Here is a 22,141-nt window from a genome sequence, read left to right as displayed (position 1 = left end):
CCACCTTCTTCTAGCCTCTGCCTTGCTGGCATCCCTTCTCTGTTGTGTTCCCTTTTTCTTTTGTTTACTATCATTATATTTATTTTGCATCTTATTTTTCTTTTTCTTAAATGTTTTTTTAGATCTTAAGTCCTTCATTTTCCTCGCTTTCTTCCTTCCTTCTTTCTTAGTTAAATTTTGGAATTCATTAAAGATGGCGTCTTCGTCTTCTTCTTCTTGTTGTTCTTCTGCCTCCATCTGTTGTATTGTTTGTTGATAGTTAACCAGCACCATTTCTAAAAATAGGAAGGCTTTTTCCATACCATCTTTACCGGCTGCTTTTGTTTGCTCATATTCTTCCCTCAGTTCCTCAAAAGAAAAAGCCATTATAGATCTTTTCTTTTCTTTTCTTTTTTCCCTCTTTCTTCTTACACCAACCAAGATATTTCAAAAAAAAAAGTAAAACAGTCCCAAAATCCACAATCCTCACTCAATCCAAGCCAAGACAAAATTCTCCCTTTCTCTTCCAGGGGTAGTATCAGACAAAAGAAAAAAGAAAGTCCAAATCTGTATTTTAAAGCCTTATTGGAGTTATATTTCTGTCTTCAAATCCTTAAGGCATCTCCTCCAACAAAATCAAACCAGATGGATATATTTTTTGTCCTCTCCCTTCCGACTTATCCCATAAATCTAGTTTTACCTGAAAAAAAACAGGTTTCTCAATATCCACTTATTAATTCCGTCGGGAGGGAGAATAAACTTTCCTTTCAGCACCTCAAAATTGCCGCTTATTTTCTCTTGTGGAAAGAATCATCCAAAAAGCCATCATTTCCAGGAATTATATTAAATGTATCTTAGAGTCCTGGATCAACCAAGAAAACTTTCACTCTCAAAAGCTTTCTCCTCTTCCTCCTGCGCATACTTGCCCAGCTGCCGGCTTCTTTGTGGCGGCCATTGCGGACCGCCGCTGCACCGTCTTGGGAAAAGGGGTTCTGCCGGCCGGGGAGGGGTCTGCAACACCCCCAAACCCCTCTCCGGATCCCCCCTATCTTCAGCTACCCCTGCAGGGTAGCCTAGCTCCGGACCCGTCCGGATCGGAGCACCAAAAGCGGCTAGCGCGGCAGGGATCGCTCAGAGTCGCAAATCCCTGCCGCTCGCGAAGCCGACAAACCGGAAGTTTCCCAGGAAATTGTAACTTTTTATGGTGGATCAATATGGAGAAATAACGCATCAGTGAATAATTGTAGCTTACTGAAATATTCTCAATATTGTGAATGTGTTTTCAGTCTTCAATACTGCTAGTAAATATATGCACTAGCATGGAAATAAAATAATGTTGAAATTTAATTGGTTCAATATAATTCTTAAAAACTTAAAAACTATTCACTGATAAGAGCATCAGTTAACAGTACAATATACGAATGCTTGTTTTTGTATAATTAGATATATTATAGTTTACCAAGCAGCCGAATACTAGTCTGTGCACCATCAAACAGCGCTACAGATCTTATTTGTTTACGACTTCATGACAGCAAGTTGTTAAGACCAGGAGTTATGGTCAGAGTTAATGCAGTCAACAGAAATGAAGAGGTAAAAATGTATCTAAAAGACTTCATTGCTCTTTTGAGTCGTTCTGTGTCATCATTACATAAAGTGTTCATTTGAAGCTCAGAATTATACTTGTTTTAACTGAATAGTGCTTAGTTTTCCAAGTTACTCTGTAACCATCTGAAAATGTTACTTGCTAATGTCTCCCTCCTGAATTGTTGAATATAATATCTTCTGAAAGATTGGATCTTAAATCCTAGGTTCAATATGTCAGTTTCTGCATAAGAAAAGTGGGAGTCAAGATATAGAAAGGGTTGAGGGAATAGGTTTCCATCACAACAGAAAATGCTTCAGGTTTAAATGTTTAGTAGAAGAAATATGTATTTTTATTTGACTTGGATATTTTCAGAACAATAGAACTTCCAGATGAAAGAAACCCTGTACAGAAACTAGTTCATAATTGCATTACACCTATACAATTTTGTTGCAGAATCTACTTACAAAGAATGAAAGTAAAGAGTGATATGAATATATTGTAGTCTTAAAAACAGCAGATACAACTTAATAACATAAGGATTCACTGTGTAAAGGTACAATTTTACACAGTGATTTTTTATGTCATTTTGTACTGAGAAATATTGTAACGTCTTGATGTATAAATCAATTTTGTACAAAACCTGGAACAAATAAAAGATGATGAAAATAGGGAAGCAAAGTGATGACACCTATTCCCCTCCCCTTCAAGGCCATTTTAAAAGATAGCAGGGTTACACCTATTTGAACTCCTTGTGGCTCTGTGTATGCATATGTCTATGTGTACGTGAGAGTGTCTAAGTATAATACTATTCCAGAGGGCAGATGCTGAAACTTCCTCTAAGCATTTCAACCATGAAAGGTAAAAAGAGAACAGTAGAAAAACAAGTATCTAATGGAATGCAAAGGGGTCAAAATTAATAGAGAATATGGACAAAAATGTATTAAGAACCCAGATTATCAAGAAGGGACATAGTGCTTCAGAGCAAAAATATTTGAGAGGAGGATCTCATTCACTTGTTTTCAAAATTAAATTGATAGATGGGTACAAATTGAATTAGGGATGCTTCATTGGTATGAGAGGCATTGCCTTCCTTTCAGAGTATAATGTAAATATACATTGAAAAATAATGACTCGTGTCTCCAGTTGAAAATGTGTAACTGATGGAAGACATATTAATAACACATGCTTCTTTGTATTGCAGAGTCTTAATGAGGTAATAAAGTGTTACTGCAAAGCTGGAGAAGATATTCACGAAGCATCTCAGTTTCGAATAATTATTGTGACCTGCAGCAGTGCAGGAATGTTCTATCAGATAGGAATAAGGTACCGTGTAAGCTTTTCTGACTATTCCAGGAAACGTAGGATATAAAAATATTAGCTATTTCCTATAGAGAAGGAAATGGAAAGCAAGAACCTATTACCTGAACTAGGTAAATGGGCAGTAAACTGCCTCAGCAATAGCTGATAAATATTTGGAGTAACTCCAAGTGAGAAAAGATCCGGGTAATTGAAGAAGAGTTTCTTTCAAGATTCATGCTGTCATTAAAAATATGTAATAGGCATATATTGCAAGTAAAAGTTCACAATTAACCTCCAAGTAGAATCTATAATTGCCGCTGTGAAATAAAATGCAGATGTTTATCCATTCATACTGTAGCTCAGTCATACATTTATATTAGACGACAATACATCTGAATCTGGATATACAAAGACATTCTCAGAATCCCACAATCAAAATTGGATAATTACCCATCCCTTGTTATTTTACATTGAGGTTGCACATTGGTATATGGCAACTGAAAATACTGCTATGAACCTCAGTGTTCTTGGAAACATTAAAAACTTGTAAAAATCTATCATGGGCTTAACTGAAGGTAAATACTTTCGTTTTACCAATGTTACTTTGATACCATCTTCATTATTTTTGAAATGATGTCTGAGAATGCAGAGCATACAACAAGTAGTTCCAATTTTTATTCCACAATATTAGGTGTGGACATTTCACGCATGTATTTGTGGATGAAGCAGGGCAGGCAAGTGAACCAGAAAGCCTGATCCCTCTGGGATTGATTTCAGAAGACACTGGGCAAGTATGTAAGTTTTCATTATATCTAATTGATTGTATCTAACTGTGTTTATGTCTGTTGTGTGGAGGTTGTTTGATGTTCTCAAGGAGGAAAAAAATTCTCTTTGTAGATACTGCTTGCATGCTGTTGATCTAATGTATCTATTACTAGAAAAACAGCCATACCTGTTTCAAACGTTATTCATCCATATCTTGGTAATGGACTGCACTGTCACAAGTTCAGTTTTCATATCTCTTAAGTTTTGTTTAAAAAGGAAGAGGGGAAACTCTTAATTGAATATGAATGCCAGTGGTTTTCCATAGTAAAGGTCTTGCCCATGGCCATAACATTTATTTGGTTCAGGTGGGATAGTTTTATCTTTTATATATGCTGCTTCTCTCTACAATCCCTTCCATCCAAGTTGCCCTTCATTATATTTTTATCATTTTTATCTATATGCAATCCAGTCTTAAATCTCACACCAGTTTACAACAATAAATGCAATCAGTACACAAGAAAAACTATACAGCGGTCTATCAAACAGGAGTAGTAAAATAAAAGCAGTAATCCTTATCCAGACACATTAGTCATCGGCACTCATCAGTGTAGCTGGCATGGCTTTGAAAACCCCTTCAAAATAGCCTCCATTTTCACTGCTGTACAGAAATTCAAAGCCTAGAGAAGACTTGACTTCAGAAAGAACCGTTTCATAAGGAAATGTCTGTTTCTGTAACAGACATGCAACAGGTTTCCACCAAACTAACCTTTTACACACCAAGAATAGGTAGCTTCTGCCACCAGTTTAACTCACCATGTAGGATGGTGTTAACTGGAGAAGGCTATGCTGCAGGACCTGGGACCCAAACCATGCAGAGCATTAAAGTTCAAAACTAAAACTCAAATTTGCACTCAGAACCACTTGGTGACCAGAACAGTACCTACAATCTACGTGCACTATGACCAAAGTGGCATTTTGCATTACTTTTGAGTTTCTGGGTAATCTTCAAATGTGGCTCCATATAAAGCACATTGCAAATGCAATAACCAATAAATGCATTAATCTAATATATTATCATTCCAGTCTCTTGCAGGATTTTAATGCACCATAAAAGTTTATCACTGTCTACATTCTTCAATTTTTTTTAAAGATGGCTATTAAAACAGAGCAAGAAGCACCTCAGCAAAAGAAATACAATTAACAAATCTGTAGCAATTCAAATTAGACAGGAGCATATCATCTCATTTCTTTAAAATCCCAAGGCTGGTTAATATCAAAATAATTATAAATGGTTGAATGAAATGGTCATATCAATGGTGGGCTATCATAATTTGTGGGACATTAGTAAAATGAGTATTTGTCTAGTAGTTATTCAGTTAACTGAGGGACGAGGGCCTTGGATAATCTTAAAATTCACTTGTGGGGGCAAAGGATTTAGCTTATACCAAAATACGGGCCATTTAAATCTTAAAGTTTATTTAATTAAAACTCCTTCATAATCACCATGAGGTGCTCATGCTACTGAATCCTCAGTAAATCTTTTAATCATCTCAACTTCTAATGATGCAGAGAAATGCAACCACAATTGATCCGAACATTTGTGTTGTAAATAAAATGGTTAAGTTTTGCCCTATTTTACAGCCTTTCTTGCGACAGTTGTTAAATGAATCACTGTAGTTGTTAAATTAGTAACACGGTTGGTAAGTGAATCTGGCTTTCTAAACTGTCTGCTTGTCATGTCAGAAGGTTGCAAAAGGTGATCCCATGGCCCTGAGATACTGCAACCGTCATAAATGCATGCCAGTTGCTAAGCATCGGAACTTTGATCACATGACCATGGGAATGTTACAATGGTCATTTGTGTCATAAATCACTTTTTTCAATGCTGTTATAACTTCAAACAGTTATTAAACGAATGATTGTGAATCGAGGACTACCTGTATTGCCCATTGCAGGACTAATCATGGACTTGATCCCACATCCCTAAGAATGTTATTTCCTTCCATTCTGGAAATGAGAGCAAGCTGTTTTTAAAACTGCTGATCATCCCACAGTATTCCTTTTCCCATACTTCAGGATTTGGCCAGAACGTTGTTGTCTCCTTCTCTTGCTGTCAAAAGAGCAAGAGAAGATGAAAGGAATTTTCCTTCCCTGTTGACTGCCTATCTCCCTACCAGGCCAAGTATGGATTTCCTTCCTCTTCTCTCTTCCCTGCTCCACCATTCTTGTGTAAGAGCATCCCTGCTAATACCAACAGCAGTAGCAGGCCAGGGCAACCCAGGGGAGGGCTTAACTGGCTGCTGCTGTTGTTGAGGGAGGCCTGGATGTAAAGGAAGTTCTAACGATGGGAGAGGATCTGGGAGAAGGAAGGATCTGCAACTGACTATAGAGGGAGAGAGAAACAAGCGAAGAAGGGGTTGGGGAAAAGTAAGGGAAACTACAGGCAAGAAGATCAGCAAAGTGGGAAGGTTAGGCTTTCTCTACACTAGGCGTGTCAAACTCGATTTCATTGAGGGCCGCATCAGGGTTGTGTTTGACCTCGTGGGGGGGGGAGCAGCGTGGCCGCACCCCTGCTCTACACCAAAGCAAATGCCAGTCCTGACTGGTGATGAGATTCTGGTCTCTGGCAATCAAAGCTGAAATAGCTAAGAGGTACAGAGCCTTTCAGCAGGATAGGAAACAGTGGTGTCCTGCAACAGCATTATTGACAAGGTTACCAGCCTCCTTTTCTGGTGGCACAATTACACGGGAGATTTTTTTTTCTTCTGTTTTTCCAGTGAAGACACCAAATACCTTCATCTGACCTCCGTTTGCCTCAGATGATAGAATTTCTGTTGAGAGTGTTTGTCTTTTGTATGGAGTGCTTCTGGGCCAGATGAGGCCCCTGGAGAATGAGTTTCTAGACGTTACTACTATAGACTAACCAGATTATTCCTCTCCTTTCTATGTTCTGTAGTAATACAAAAGATACAATTTAAAACTTGCATCAGGGTAATAACCTCTTGGTCAATAGCAGTCTGTCTGCTAGTTCAATCTTATATAAGTGAAAACCTGGAAATGCTGCCTTGGGGAGATTATGCTTCTTTTTATGCAAATGCAATAGTAACTCAAATACAGTGTTCTACTCTGGATATCAAGAATTACTTTTGATTAAAAAAAATAGAAATAGGTATTACTTCTGCATTGATGGCATCTAACTCCAAGTTTTTGTTATGTAATTCATGAAGAGCATTGTATGAAATGCAATTTCCCATTTTTTTAAAAAATGTTCTGTATCTGAAGATCATACTTTCAGGGGATCCCATGCAACTAGGTCCAATAATAAAATCTAAGATTGCAATGCTTTATGGATTAAACATCTCTTTGTTGGAGAGGCTGATGCATCGCCCTTTGTACCTGCGAGATGATGATACTTTTGGCCCCTGTGGATCATACAATCCTCTGTTGGTAAGTGAAACTGGGAAATGCAGTGATCAGGAACTGTTTTCAAACTGACAGATTCTTTGTGTGGAAGTTTCCTGAATCTAAGACGTTTGTATCAAATTGCTGCTAATATAGCAAATTTGTGTTATATTCTTATGAATTTTGATTAAATGTAGAGCTGCAGTATATGGACTTCCATATGAAGGAGCTCTAGTGGCACAGTGGTTAAAGTGCAGTATTGCAGGCAAAGTCAGCCCACAGCCTGGAGTTTGATCATATGACGGGGCTCAAGGTTGGCTCAGGGTTCCACCCTTCTGAGGTCGGTAAAATGAGGACCCAGATTGTTGGAGGTAATATGTAAATAAGGATTCTACATTGTAAGCCGCCGAGAGAGTGCTGTAAAGCACTATGGGGCAGTATATAAGCCTAAATGCTATTGCTATTCTTCAGCTGTAATTGACCAGTTTAAATATATATTTAAGATATGTTTATTTTTGGATCAGTTTTCAGGCTGTTTACCATTATAACTTTAAACCACTAAATCATGTAATGGGAGACATTGACTAAACACTTTTCGGGAGCAATGTTTCTGTTCCTCAGATCTGAACAACTTGTAATCCAGTCTCACATGTACACAAGTTAGCAAAAATTAGCATCATATAAAACATGTTATGCAGCTGAATCACAGGGACTCCTAATTGTAAATAGAGAAGAAAATATAGCCAACAAAATTTTCAGTAGTTGGATCTATCATCCCTTTGCTCCCCCCTCATGTACTATTATACTTTCAAAGGTTAATATTGCTGAATCCAAGAAGAATCCACAGCTGTGGGTCTTGCTGGTGCCATGAACTCTACCCCGCCCCTTCACCTTTTAACTGATTTTAAGAGTGTTTAATCATCCTTGCTTCCTTTTAAATGTTTAACTTTTCTATAGTGCATAAACTGCCCAGACTCTCTCTCTCTCTCTCAGAGAGATGGGTGGTTCAGAAATGTGAAAAATAAATAAAAATATTTTTTTCAAGCTTAATTCCTCCATGGAGGCTGAGTTCACAATTGGAAAGACTTCTTTATGTTAGTGTAGGACAGTCGGTAATGTGGATGGATCCAGATGTTTGTGTGATGAGTGAGAGAGGAGAATGGTGACTCCCTTTAATTCCACATAAGACTGGTAACTCAGAATATGACTGAAAACAATGTCCTCCTGATGTCCTAAATGTAAACTAGTAGAGAGCCATTTAGAGCTTCTTGACAGCAATGCTCTGTAATCGCTTTACAGAATTCAACTCACCTATCAAAACGTTAATGCTTCTGAGTATAGCCACATTCATTCTCATGTTGTGGTCTTGGTTCTATGCTTGCAGATTACAAAGCTTGTGAAGAATTACAGATCACATGGTGCATTGCTTACGTTGCCATCTAAGCTATTTTATCATAAGGAACTGGAAGTCTGTGCTGATCCTTCGGTGGTTAACTCTTTGTTGGGGTGGGACAAGCTGCCAAAGAAAGGCTTTCCACTGATTTTTCATGGAATGAGGGTATGTAAACAAATCAATGTTCGTTGCATTATACTTAAAAAGTATATCGATTTTAGAAATCTCAGATATCCACAAAGGTATGTAAATCAATAAGCATATCACATTTAGATTGCTGTGATACCGTGTAGTTTGAATACAAGATTTAACATAAATGTTCTTTTCTTTATAGTTTTATGTATTGTGATTTATCTTTGCAAGAAAATTTTGCAATCTGCTGTTCCACTTTTCTCATTGAGTGCTCTCTCGGGTACATTTTAAATGTTGCTTCTAGCTGCTTTGAAAGAAGTTTGTAAAAACCAGATGTAAAAAAGGAGCTAATTAGCTTTCTGCCTTTACACATTTCATCTTAAGTATAATGAAGATGATATCACTCTGCTGATAAAAGCTGTTTTTACTAATTTGTAATGAAGATTATGTTATAGAAAGGATGGGGACAGATATTTAAATTTAAAACTATTTCTGGAGCAGACACAAGTAATACAAATGCTTAACTGTATCCTATTTTTCATTGATTGAAATTACTGCTCATTTTTTTAAAAAAATTGCAATAGCACCCAAATCCTTCTAAAAGAAGGTAATTGTATTCAAAGACTCCATGAATTTGATGAAGGCCCCTACAGAATAGAACAAGGGGGAAGTGGTCATCATCAAAACATAACAATGCATGAATCCAGAATAAAGACACTTTTTCTTAAATCTACTCTTTATATTTTATTATTTTATTCTTTAATTTATTTGATTTGTCAATCACTTACAAGATAATAGGTATAAGAATAAACATGAGTATGAATACAGTAAATAGATACGAATAAATGGGGACAATAGGACAGGGACAGTAGGCACAATTGTGCACTTATGCACGCCCCTTACAGACCTCTTAGGAATGGGGTGAGGTCAATAGTGGATAGTTTGAGGTCAAAGGAGTGAGGGTTTGAGGAACAGAGTCAGGTAGAGCATTCCAGGCATTGACCACTCTGTTGCTAAAGTTGTACTTTCCGCAATCAAGTTTAGAGCAGTTTACATTGAGTTTGTATCTGTTGTGTGCTCTTGTATTCATCTCCACAACCGTCTTATTTACTCACTAAATCATTAATTTCCTTTTACTGAAAATTATGAATCATTAGGGTGGGTTCTGTGCAAAGAATTTGGAGAAGCATGCAGAATATATATTACATTTTTATTGTTGGGAAACAAATTATCCAGAATAAATTGAAAATGGCTGGAGGATATATTCCTTTTAGCAAAGAATAATAACTATTACTGTTCAAAATCTGAGATGCTTAATTTTAAGGACCAGTTCTTCTGTAGAAATACCATATATTAAAATCCATTCAGAGAGGGGGGTTTTCTGTAATGAATGACTTAAAGCCCTTTTTTTAAATTGCTCCAGCACTACAGTGTTGTTCAGTCACTATTGTACTGAGTGTCCTCAGGATGGTAAATGTAATATTTATGGAACAGCTCTGGCTATTTAAATGCCCGTTTTGACTTTTTGTGATTAACATAAGCACTGTGCAAATAAAGTTAAGTATTTGAAATAGTATTGTTCTCTGTGTTTTTCATTTCTTGCCTTGCTAACATTAGGGTATGGAAATGCGTGAAGGCTGCAATCCTTCTTGGTTCAATCCTACAGAAGCAGTTCAAGTGATGCGCTACTGTTGCCTTCTTGTTAAAGGCATCAACAGTTCAGTGTCGGAAAAGGACATTGGAGTAGTTGCACCTTATCGAAAGCAGGTATAGCTTTCTGCTTCAGCCTTTTATAATTGTTTGGGTATTTTTAATTGCATAGTATATTTTAATGTTAATTTGTTTTGTTTGTCTGAGTTACATTATTAGACTATAAATGTGAACACGAAAAACATTCCTGGAGGGGAGTGTTAAGAGATATGGTATTCATGAATCTCTTCATTGATAAACCAAAGGCTTTGAAGTTCCCATGATATATTTTTCAGCTTCCCAGACTGAAAATAATTTTGCAAGAAAGTATTCATCAATATCAAACTGGGTTTGATATTGATATTAAAAGGCAATTAAAAAATCATGCTAGAACTTGTGTTGGATATTTTGGAATACTTTGAACAGCACAATGAAAAACAAGCTGCATTATTTTTTTTAGATGCAGAGAAAACTTTTGATAATTTGAACTGAATGTTCTTATTTGAAATTTTGGAATTTATGTACTTTGAGGAGACTTATAAAATGAAAAAAAAAATTACTTTACAGAAGGCATAAATTGTTAATGGAGATTTATCTATACCCTGTGAGAAACAAGGAGCAAGACATTGTGCTTATTGTCTCCTGCTTACTTTAGAAATATTTAGAAATATTAAACAAAGACAAAAAATAGGATTTAAGAATATAAAGATTAAAAAAGTAACTTATAAGTTAAGAGCTTTTGCAGGCACCCAGTGCAAAAAATAGTTTTAGCTATTTCCGTCAGCTTGATTTCGTTGGCATGTTTGCTGATTCCCTCTTCTAACCCTCATCTAAATGATTTATGAAAAATTTGAAGAGTATTGCACCTAAGACAGAACCTGCATTGCATGCTTCCCTCCATGTAGATATTGTTCCATTGAGAACTATTCGCTGAGTGCAGTTGGTTAGCCAGGGGTTTCAAACACAATTCCCACGGGCTGGTTGCGGCCCGCAATGTGGTTGGATCCAGCCTGCGGGGTCATCCTGGAAAATGTAAGGGGCCGGCCTGCATTGCTTCAGCCCGGTCTACCCAATGCAAAGAGGAAACATCAGGCCAGCGTGGCTTTCACCCAGTGCAAAGAGGAAATATGCCAGCAGTTTGGGGAGTTGTGTCAAGCTGGCCACACCCACCCAGTCATCCCCCTGAGGTCAGCCACAGTCCTGATGCGGCCTTCAATAAAATTGAGTTTGATACCCCGGGTTAGCCAATTGCAAATCCATTTGATGAGTAGTGTAACGGTAACCCACACTGTATAACCCACATTGTTTACAAAATTTACATTGTTTCCTAGTTGGTGAATAATCGATGTGGTTCACATTTTACTTTTAGAAAAAAATAAATTTATCAACAAACTTACCAAAAATGAATTCCCTGATTTTCCTTTTATTGAGACTAACTTAAAAAATAGTTTTGAAAAGTGTATAGAGAAAATTGTTTCTTTAGAAATATAATACCGGTGTTTCAAGTAGAAGGTCCTAATGGCAGATAGTGATCTGAAACATTGTTAAAGACGTTTTAATGTGCAGCCTGGCTTTCTCTAGCTCAGTTTTTCTCATTCATACAAGATATGCATTGTCTTCTAAAAAGTGAAAAATACATGTATACAAAAGTGTGCTTCCCCATCCAAGACAATCCTTGATAGTTGGTAGAAAATATCCAATTTTGGAATAATTCAATAAACATGAAAAAGAAGAAAAAATAGTGGATAATTCCACCAAGAAAAATAACCCTTATTTGAAGATCTGCAACTAATTTACTAGTTTTAAGTAGATTCAAATTTTAATTGCTTTCAATAAACTTTCTTATTTTCTAACTCACATTGTAGTAAAGTAACATCAATGAGAAAACTATTCAAAACCTTCAAAAATAAAATTCAGAATTGACTTGTTTAACTGTTTCAATACCTGAATCGTTTTAATCAAATCATGATGTTATTTTTTGAGTCCTATGCTATCTGTGAAATAATATGTATCTTTATTTTAGGTAGAAAAAATCACCATTCTCTTACGCAACGTGGATCTATCAGATATTAAAGTTGGCTCAGTAGAGGAGTTTCAGGGACAAGAATTCTCAGTGATCATCATATCAGCAGTACGTAGTGAAGTGCTACTTGAATATATGGTATTCAGAAGCCAATCTCATTCCCCCAATTAGCAAGCCGAGGTAGAATAAAGTGCATGTGTAAGTGACTAGTGAAGCTCAGGAAGAGGCAACTGGTGTCCTCCAGATACTTTGAACTGCTGCTGTCACAATTACTTGAAATTGATGGTTCTATCCTCTGCATAATTATTCATTAGCAGTTTGGAGGATGCATCGTGAAACTGATCGGTGTGCTTAAGATTGCAAGCTGGGTATTAGTACAAAATGTAGTAGTCAGTATATGTTGGTTGTACTAATTACACCAATTCACAAAACCCTGAAGATTGCAGTCATTAGTTATTACTTTGTATCGAAGTTCCTTTGAGACATTTTAAATGGGGAAATACCTTTGACTATTTAGGATGCAGTTCGGTTACTCAACACACTACTAGACCAAGACTTCTGTGGTTGGTGAGGTCTTACATTTTAACTCACTTTGCAGTACTTGATGGAAGAGAATGATTCATTCTGGCCTTTGAAACTTTTCAAAAGTACATGGTAATCATCTCTGAGGCTGCACAACCACTACTACATCATGGAAATATCCTGTCTTTTCCTTCAGGAGTTCAGGGCAGCACAGATAGTATATTTTGTTCCCTTTTTTTCCCATACTGGTAGTCCTCAATTGAGCCCCAAATTTCTGTTAAGTGTGACATTAGTTATGTGAGTTTTGCCTCATTTTACGACTTTTCTTGCCACAGTGGTTAAGTGAATCACTGCAGTTGCTAAATTAATAATCTGATTGTTAAATGAACCTGGCTTCCCCATTGACCTTGCTTGCGAGAAGGTTGCAAACATGGTCTGGGGACACTGCACCCATCATAAATATGAACCAATACCAAGCATCTGAATTTTGATCACGTGATCATGGAGATGTTGCAAAGGTCATAATTGAAAAATGGCCATAAGTCACTTTTTTCAGTTCAGTAAATGATCATTAAATGTTGTAAGTCAAGAACACCTGTAGTAACATCTTGGTGTTAGAAGGATGGACTGAGAGAGAGTAACCTGAGAGAGAGAGTCACATCCCGGACATAAACTGTTTCAACTCCTACTCTCAAAACGATACTATAGAGCATTGCACACCAGAACAACTGGACACAAGGAGTTTTTTCCAGAACACCATCACTCTGCTAAACAAATAATTCCCTCAACACTGTCCAACTATTTACAAAGTCTGCACTACTATTACTGTTAATCTTCTCATCACTCCTTATCACCCATCCCCTCCCACTTGTGATTGTAGGACTGTAACTTTGTCACTTGTATCCTTACAATTTATATTGACTGTTTCCTAGTATGATTTGATTGCTTATTTGTACCCTACGGCTATTATTAAGTGTTGTACCTTATGATTCTTGATGAATGTATCTTTTATGTACACTGAGAGCATTTGCACCAAGACAAATTCCTTGTGTGTCCAATCACACTTGGCCAATAAAGAATTTCTATTCTATTCTTCTATTCTAACCAGCTGAAATTCACCCAGTGAGCTTTCATGGTTGAAGACAGAATTGACTTGAACTCTCCTAATTCTGGTCCACCATTTTAATCACTATGCTATATTCAACTTCAGATTATGAAATTGTTTGCAGTACTATACATATTTGGGAGAATTAAATGGTTGGTGCTTACGTTCCAGGTTCGGTCAAATGAAACTCTACTTACCGATGAAAGACCCTTTTTAGGTTTTCTTGCTAATTCAAAGCGCTTTAATGTAGCAATTACCAGACCCAAGGCTTTGCTCATTGTTGTGGGAAATCCTCATGTGCTTGCCAAAGTAAGAATTTCTTATTATCTAATTCTTGTTCATTTAATTACATTAATAGAATAATTTCATTGAGATATTGGTAGCTGCCTGTCTCTATTTCTAGTTTAAAGTTCAGGGAAAAAGTTATGTGTTAGTGATTCATCTCAGCCTTTCTTAGCAATACGTTAATCCTTAAATGCAGAAAAGAGATCTGAAATATGGTGAACTCAGTCTGAACTTCATTAAATGAAAATACAGCAGGGAGCCAAAGGAAGTCAACATTTGAACTCTTGTTTACTTGTAGAAACATATGCTATCACAAATGATCTCAGACACCTCACTTCTGAAGTTGTAAACTTTTGTCTCCTCCTGTAAAAAATGTTTGTTGTCACTAAGTGTTGATATCAACATATGTCATATATAGATTATATGGCATTTAATCAAACGTAATGCCATTTTTAATAACAAACTTTCCCTTCCCCCAAAAAGCAACAATACTATTCATTATCACTAAATGTGGTACTATATTAGTAGATTATATTGCATTTAGTTTTGCAACAGTGCGATGAACAGCATATAAATTTAATTAATAATGATATTTTTTGTGTGTACAACGAATACTAATTGACATGTTCAGCTGTCAGTTGCAGCAGCAGTCTTCCATGCCATGATCCCCATTTGTCTGTTTAGTGCTAATTCACACTAATATAATTTTAAATAGCATGTTTTGTTGTATTTTGCTTCTTCTAACTTTTCATAATTAAGAGAACAATAGTGCTATAGAAATGAACAAATAATCTTTTCATATTGCCTTTATGGCTTTCAAATGCTAGTTCAGATCTTGAAACACTACTTTCTAGTTATAGCAACCTTTATTAACTGTTGTTCTGCTGAACATCTTGGATAGTTGCCAAATCAAATCTTTCAAAAAACAACAACCCAGGAAACATGTAATTTATCTCGGTGAAATTATAAATGTTCCAAAAGCCTGCAAAGACTTTTAACAGGCTTTAGTTACATATAAATTATAAGAAGTTAGACTACGCTTGCTACAGCTCAGCTCCCACACTGCCATGTTAAGTATCCTAGCAACACAGTGTTACGTGAAAATCAGCTGCATATAATGTCCTAAACGTTATATTCTTATTTAAGCCTGCTAATATTAAGGAATATAAACCAGAGAAATATCTATGGCTATTTTGTGGTACAGTAGTTTGAACAACTTTTATAATCCTCTTATCCTTTGGGCAGGATCCCTGCTTTAATGCTCTGTTGGAGTACAGTCTAATGAATGATGTTTACATTGGCTGTGACTTGCCTCAAGAATTTGAAAATCAGACAAAGTGAGTGTATTTTCAACATTATTGATGAAGAAATAAGTGGTCATGGATGAATCATTAAATAATAATTTAAGGCTTTTATTTGGTGTGTTCTCTAGAGATTTATATTGGAGGCCATCAGAAAGAGTGAGTGAAGCTCTATTACAGGGCTGTCAAACTCATGGCCCAGGGGCTGGATGCATCACACGCTGGCCACACCTATGCCCGGTTTAGCAAAGGGGAAAAAAAGTCATATGTCATGTGACGACATGAGTTTGACACCCCTGCTCTATTAGGACAGAGAAGGTGGTCTACACTCCCAAATCTTCTTGCATATGTGAACTGAGATACATAAGGTTACAGTTTGTAGTGGTGTCATACATATTTTTATAGGATTTTGTACTTCCTTGGGGTATCCAATGCACCTATGCACAATCCATTCACAATTTTCTAGACCTTTCATAATTCTTCATAGGGGTACATATGATGCATGAGTAGTCTTGCTTTATGCTGAGCCACCTTAATTTGTTTTGACCACAAGAAACCATAATGTATCCATTCTCAGAGTTTTCAATTTTCCTAAAATATTTTTTTTCCTTCACGTCCTCTTACTTTATTTTGACATATATTTAGTCTTGTTTCAATACCTTCAGGTCAAGTGTTGATTCCTGGCAACTGCCTGAATTTGTCTCTGCAGTTTTCTTGGCAAGATGGGTCATACCGTAGTTAGCTTTCTTAGCAAATAACACATTTTACATGACTTCAGATTCAAGGTCAGCTGTTTTTTTAAAAAAACTTTTTTCTTACTACCTCTAGTTCTTGAAGATATTTGATGTTATTAGAGGAAGGCAGGATTTTTTTAAAAAAATCGAATCGATACTAAAACTGCAAGACAGTGTATGATAGAGATTCTTGCATATAGTATCTTCCTGGCAGACCTGTGTCATCCTCCACCTACCTGTGCATTGTCCCCTTGGGTTCAGATGTCATACAGCTCTCATCTTTCTATCCCACCTAGATTGTGGAGTTCCTTCACTGATAGTTAATTCTCATTGACGATGTAACTTTGTGCTTTCCCTGATGCAGGTCTTCATTGCTATATGAGGACTACACTTTTTATCTCCTCACATCCTCATATCTAAGGATTTGATTCATACTAGAAGTATTGCAGGATATCAAGAATTAGAACTATTAGAATAGATATTCAGAGTCTTTGAAGGTTTCCTCTGATATCATATTGTCCAAATTGTTTCAGACAATGCTATAATTAATACAGTTACATAAGGTCCCACTTTTTCCTTTCATAGTACATATATGGCATTGGTGTGCTCCATATTTACTCTGGCAGTCTGTCTGCTGGAAATAACTACTTTGATCAGATAGTCTATTTGCACCACTCACAAATAGAGACTTCATCAAATAATTATAATTTTCTTCATAATTGGTGGACAATCCCAAGATCAATCTCTTTGCACTTCAGGACAACCATCAATGCTTAAGCTCTTGTTCTCGCATTAGAATACATCCTTAATCTTAAGACAATGTCTTTGTTTCCTTTATTATTTCCTAGAGGTTCCCGTTAATTAGAGCTCTTTCAACGCTTTATGTGCAAATTTATAGATGGAGTCTCAAAGTTGCAGAAAAACAATTACTTTGGAATGCATGATACTGTCTAAACATTTATGATTATTAAATCAATGTTGGCTAGTAAAACAAATATTTCATACGTTGCCTTTAGTTATAGGTATCATTTCCAGGATACTGGATTAACTGTTTTGACTGAAACATTATTTCTCCAATTCTTGTGGTTTATTTCTTGTTTTATTTTGTTAATCTGCAGGTGCAGTTAAATAGAAGTACCTCCAGACCACTTTTCCAGACTGTGACTTTATTTCCTTTAAAGAAATACACAAAAATTTGTTTTCTTGGTTGTTTAAAAGAATATACTATAAAACAGAGGGCTTATTGAGTTATAATTATGGTTTCATTGTTGCTGTATTTTTATGCCATAACGATAAATATTATTAAAGCATTTTGCATGTATCTTTTTCCCTGTAGTTATTAAGAATGAACAATAAAGTACTACATCTTATTTTCTTCATGGCAAACCAGACTTAGCCTCTTCTGAGATCCTTCAATTTCACATAAATATTGCTAGCGGATCTATATCTCGACAGTAGTTTCCCAGCTAGATAAAAGTGTATGGCCAACTTGAAATGATCTCAAAACAAAAATGAAGCAGAGTTGGACTGCTTGACTCGATTAGTGCTTGAACGGAAGAATACGTAGTGCTGTGGTCTAAAGGAGAAAGTGTGGGGGAGGGAATGACTTGGAACAAGTTAGTGGCAAATTGCTCCCATACTTCTACTATTGAATTGTCAAAGTTCAGTTCAGTTTGGGATAGCCTTTATATTTAAATAAACACTTTGCCATGATGTTCCTGTGTTACTTTGGTCAGAAAGTAGAATAGCAAGCAAGATGATGTTACCCATTCAGTCACATCCGATTCTTGATAATTCTGTGCGTCAATCTCTCCACATCTTCTGATCCTTGCACTACTTATTTGATATTTTTTTCTATGTTGTGGCTCATGTCAGCTTCGACGATGGAGTCCAGCCTCCGTATTTTTTGACAACCTGCCTGCTTTATTGCTAATTCTTCCCAATATAATTGCTTTCTCCAGTGAATTCCCACGCAGGATATGGTCAAATAAGCAAGAAACAATTTTGTGATTTTTTTTTCCTTCTAGTAATATGTCAAGTGTTATGCACTCTGTCTGGTACATGCTTGTTCCTCACCTTTGCTGTCTTAAGGAATACACAGGAGCCTCATCCACCACCACAGCTCAAACGAGTTGATTTTTTTCCTGTCTTGCTTGTTTAAGGTCCAACTTTCACAGCCATAGATAATGATAGGGAACACAATAGAGCGCACTGATCTGAATTTCACCTCTGTTCCTCAGCGGCTCTTCCTCTGACCTGCTGTTGACTCACCAACAGTCCCAATATTGCAGAATATACAGCCTCGTGCTACATAACTAAGCTCCATTTCATCCTGAAGAAACTAAATTATTAATGTATCTTATATATAAAACTATCTTTAGATAGATTTTTTTTTTACTCTAAAAGCATTTTATTAAAATAAATTTGATAAAAATAAAAATAAATCCAATTTTTAATCTGATTCTTTTAATTATTATTTTTAATCGATTTTATCCACCCTGGTTTCCAGGCAGATATCCTTGCTTTTCCATATTTTTATTTATTTATTTATTTGATTTGTCAATTGTTTACAAGATAATAAGTACAAGTGTATACATAGTTGTGAATATATGAAATGGGTACATATAAGAAAAATAAAAGAATAAGAGAAACAATAGGACAGGGACGGTAGGCACGTTGGTGCGCTTATGCACGCCCCCTACAGACCTCTTAGGAAAGGGGTGAGGTCAATAGTAGACAGTCTAAGGTTAAAGTTTTTGGGGTTTGGGGAAGAGACTACAGAGTCGGGTAGAGTATTCCAGACATTGACCACTCTATTGCTGAAGTCGTATTTCCTGCAATCAAGTTTGGTGCGGTTTACTTTGAGTTTGTATCTGTTGTGTGCTCTTGTGTTGTTATGGTTAAAGCTGAAGTATTCATTGACAGGTAGGACATTGCAATGTATGATTTTATATACCATGCTTAAGTCGGACCGAAGACGGCGTAATTCGAGGTTTTCTAGTTTTAGAATTTCGAGTCTGGTGGCGTAAGGTATTCTATAACGGGTAGAAGAGTGGAGAACTCTTCTTGTGAAATACTTCTGGACTTTCTCAATTGTGTTAATATCACATACGTGATAAGGATTCCAGACTGATGAACTGTATTCGAGTATTGGTCTAGCAAATGTTTTGTATGCTCTGGTTAGTAGTGAGATATTACCAGAGAAAAAGCAACGTAGGATTAGGTTAACAACTCTTAATGTCTTTTTGGCTATGTAGTTGCAGTGAGCTCTAGCACTTAGATCATTAGAGGTGAGTATTCCCAGGTCCTTTACAGAGCTTGGGTCATCAACAAGATCTTGACTATTCAGCTTGTATTTTATTTTCTGATTTTTTTACCAATATGTAAGACAGAGCATTTATTTGTTGAGATTTGGAGTTGCCATATGTTAGACCATTCAGATACATAGTCTAGATCTTTTTGAAGGGTAGTAGTATTGTCTGTGGTATTGAACAGCTTTACATCATCAGCGAAGAGAACGCAATTGCTCTTGATATGATCACAAAGGTCGTTTATGTAGATTATGAAGAGAGTTGGTCCTAGAACACTGCCTTGGGGAACACCACTATTGACTGGTACTGGATTTGATAGGGCGTTCCCAATTTTGACCATTTGTTGTCTGTTTGACAGGAATGCTTCTATCCAGTTATTCAGTTGTCCAGAGATACCATAAGATTTTATTTTTAGGAGTAGTTTGTCGTGTACCACTGAATCAAAGGCTTTGCAGAAGTCTATGTAGATTGCGTCTATTGCTTTGCCCTGGTCGAGTTGAGTAGTCCATATGTTTTTGCAGTGTAAGAGTTGCAGATTACAGGATAGTTTTTTTCTGAAACCAAATTGTTTATTGGAGAGTAGGTTGTTTGTCTCTAAATGGAGGATGATGGATTGGTTAATAATTGATTCCATGACTTTACAGGTGACGCAGCATAAGGAGATTGGTCTGTAATTTTCAACTAGGCTTGGGTCTCCCTTTTGAAGATGGGAATGACTGTGGCTTGTAACCATAGGTTGGGCAAGGAGCTGGTTCTGAAAGATCTTTCAAAGATTATGCTTAGAGGTTTGGCTATGGCAGCGGATAGTTTTCTTAAGAAGTAGGCACATATTCCATCCGGTCCAATAGATAGAGATGGTTTTAGGTTGCGTAGTGCTTTTTCAACGTTGTCTACTGTAAAATCGATATGTATTAGATCATTATTGTTGTCTGTGGTACGGCTAGGAAACATTGGGCATGATCCATTACTGTTTACAAACACTGAGCCGAAGAATGTGTTAAAGATGTTGGCTTTAATGGTGTCGTCGCTGCAGTCTTTACCATCAGGTCCTATCAAGGGAGGGATGGACCTTGAGTCTTTTAGTTTGTTGTTTACAAAATTGTAAAAAGCACGGGTGGAATTGGTGCTTAGAAGGTTTTCCTCTTGTTTAATGTGGTAATTGGTGCATTCGGTCTTTATCTGGTGGCATAAATTTTTATATCGGTTTTTGAAATTAGCAACGTGACCAGATTTGTTTTTCAGCCAGAGTGATCTCTTTTTGGATTGAAGTTTCCTTATTGATATGGGTAATCTGCTTTTTTGTTTTGTATTTGGCTCGTGTTCATTGCTGTACAATCCAACATTTTATTTCTGAGCTACATACACCAACCCATAGACCATTTCTGACAAATGGAGATTTCACCACCTATGTAGTATCAGTCCTGTGTAATTTGATGTCTTTTCTCTATAACAGGATTTTTGCCCTGTTACCATCTATTTCCAAATATGAAAGAAACTCAAGTGAAATAACTTTTCTTAAATTATTTATGTCTCCCCTCTGTGGGCCTGCCTTTGTACATGATGCATTCAGAGCACAACCATGAAAGACCTCCAGCTGAAGACACTTAGAATCTAAAAATACACTCAAGATAAACTAACAAAGGGGCTTCCCACAGCATCCAACAGATGTCTACAGGAAACCCACAGTAGGGTAGGAATGCAACAGCTCTTTCCATCCCAGGTTCCTTAGCAACTGGTATTCAGACCTGGCAAGAAATATAGAGGCATTATAACCAATAATCATTAACTTACCTGCAATGATTATTTTTTTCTAAGCCCTGGGGTGGATTAGTTATCACCGTATTATATGCAACGTAGTCAAGCACACACGACTATCCTCTTTTAAGACAATAATTGTCCTCTTCTAAAATAATTCAAGGCAGTTTTAAGTTTTACGTGCCTAAAATTAGCAACCCAGCATAGAACACTCAACCATATTAAGGGAAGAAGTGAATGGAGCAAGTAACTTTGCCTTCCTGGTTCTTCCAGAAAATTATGTAGTGAAGCAACACCATAATCAAGATTTAGATTTAGTCATGCAAAATACTTTCCCAACATTGATTGGCTGCAGTTCGTGAAGCCACACCCACTGCTTCCTAGCTATCCGAAGGAGAAGAATTACTATAAATGTGGGACAGTGGTAGGATTCAAAAAAAATTGCTACCAATTCTGGGCGTGGCTTGGTGGGCATGGCAGGGGAAGGTTACTACAAAATCCTATTCTCTTCCCACCCCACTAACCTGCTTTCCAGCTCCGTTCTCCTGGGCAGGGCAACAAAAGAAGACCCAGCTGATCAGCTGGGACTTGGGAGGATGGGGTGGGGCCAACCAGAGGTGGTAATTTGCCAGTTCTCCGAACTACCCAAAATTTCCCTACCAGTTCTCCAGAACTGCTCAGAAGCTGCTGAATACCACCTCTGATGTGGGACCTCAGTGTCCAGTCTCAAGTCAGAAAGCTACTGTTTGGCCATTTGAGACACTTGGAACTTCATGGTGTCCCTTAGGGGCAGGTGGTTTCCTCATTCTCTCTAGGAATTGCAGTCATCTGTTTGTTTGTTTTTTCATCAGTATAAATTAA

General features: G+C 36.8%; 1 protein-coding gene across 1 annotated transcript in view; it reads left to right on the top strand.

Annotated features, from left to right (window-relative positions):
* MOV10L1 (Mov10 like RNA helicase 1) overlaps positions 1–15,520 on the top strand; it is a 62,981-nt gene extending 47,461 nt beyond the window's left edge. The window contains exons 18-26 of the mRNA XM_087969419.1: positions 1,423–1,569; positions 2,766–2,887; positions 3,555–3,654; positions 6,911–7,075; positions 8,415–8,588; positions 10,173–10,322; positions 12,268–12,375; positions 14,066–14,203; positions 15,425–15,520. Coding sequence (XP_087825545.1) covers positions 1,423–1,569; positions 2,766–2,887; positions 3,555–3,654; positions 6,911–7,075; positions 8,415–8,588; positions 10,173–10,322; positions 12,268–12,375; positions 14,066–14,203; positions 15,425–15,520 — 1,200 coding nt within the window. The remainder of the gene's footprint in view (positions 1–1,422; positions 1,570–2,765; positions 2,888–3,554; positions 3,655–6,910; positions 7,076–8,414; positions 8,589–10,172; positions 10,323–12,267; positions 12,376–14,065; positions 14,204–15,424) is intronic.
* Positions 15,521–22,141: the final 6,621 nt, after the last annotated feature.

Source organism: Notechis scutatus, chromosome 6 (genome assembly GCF_049901735.1).
Source record: "Notechis scutatus isolate UNSWTSFEM ecotype Mainland chromosome 6, rNotScu1.2, whole genome shotgun sequence".
Taxonomy (NCBI): Eukaryota; Metazoa; Chordata; class Lepidosauria; order Squamata; family Elapidae; genus Notechis; species Notechis scutatus.
This window is presented reverse-complemented; position numbering and strand designations above follow the sequence as displayed.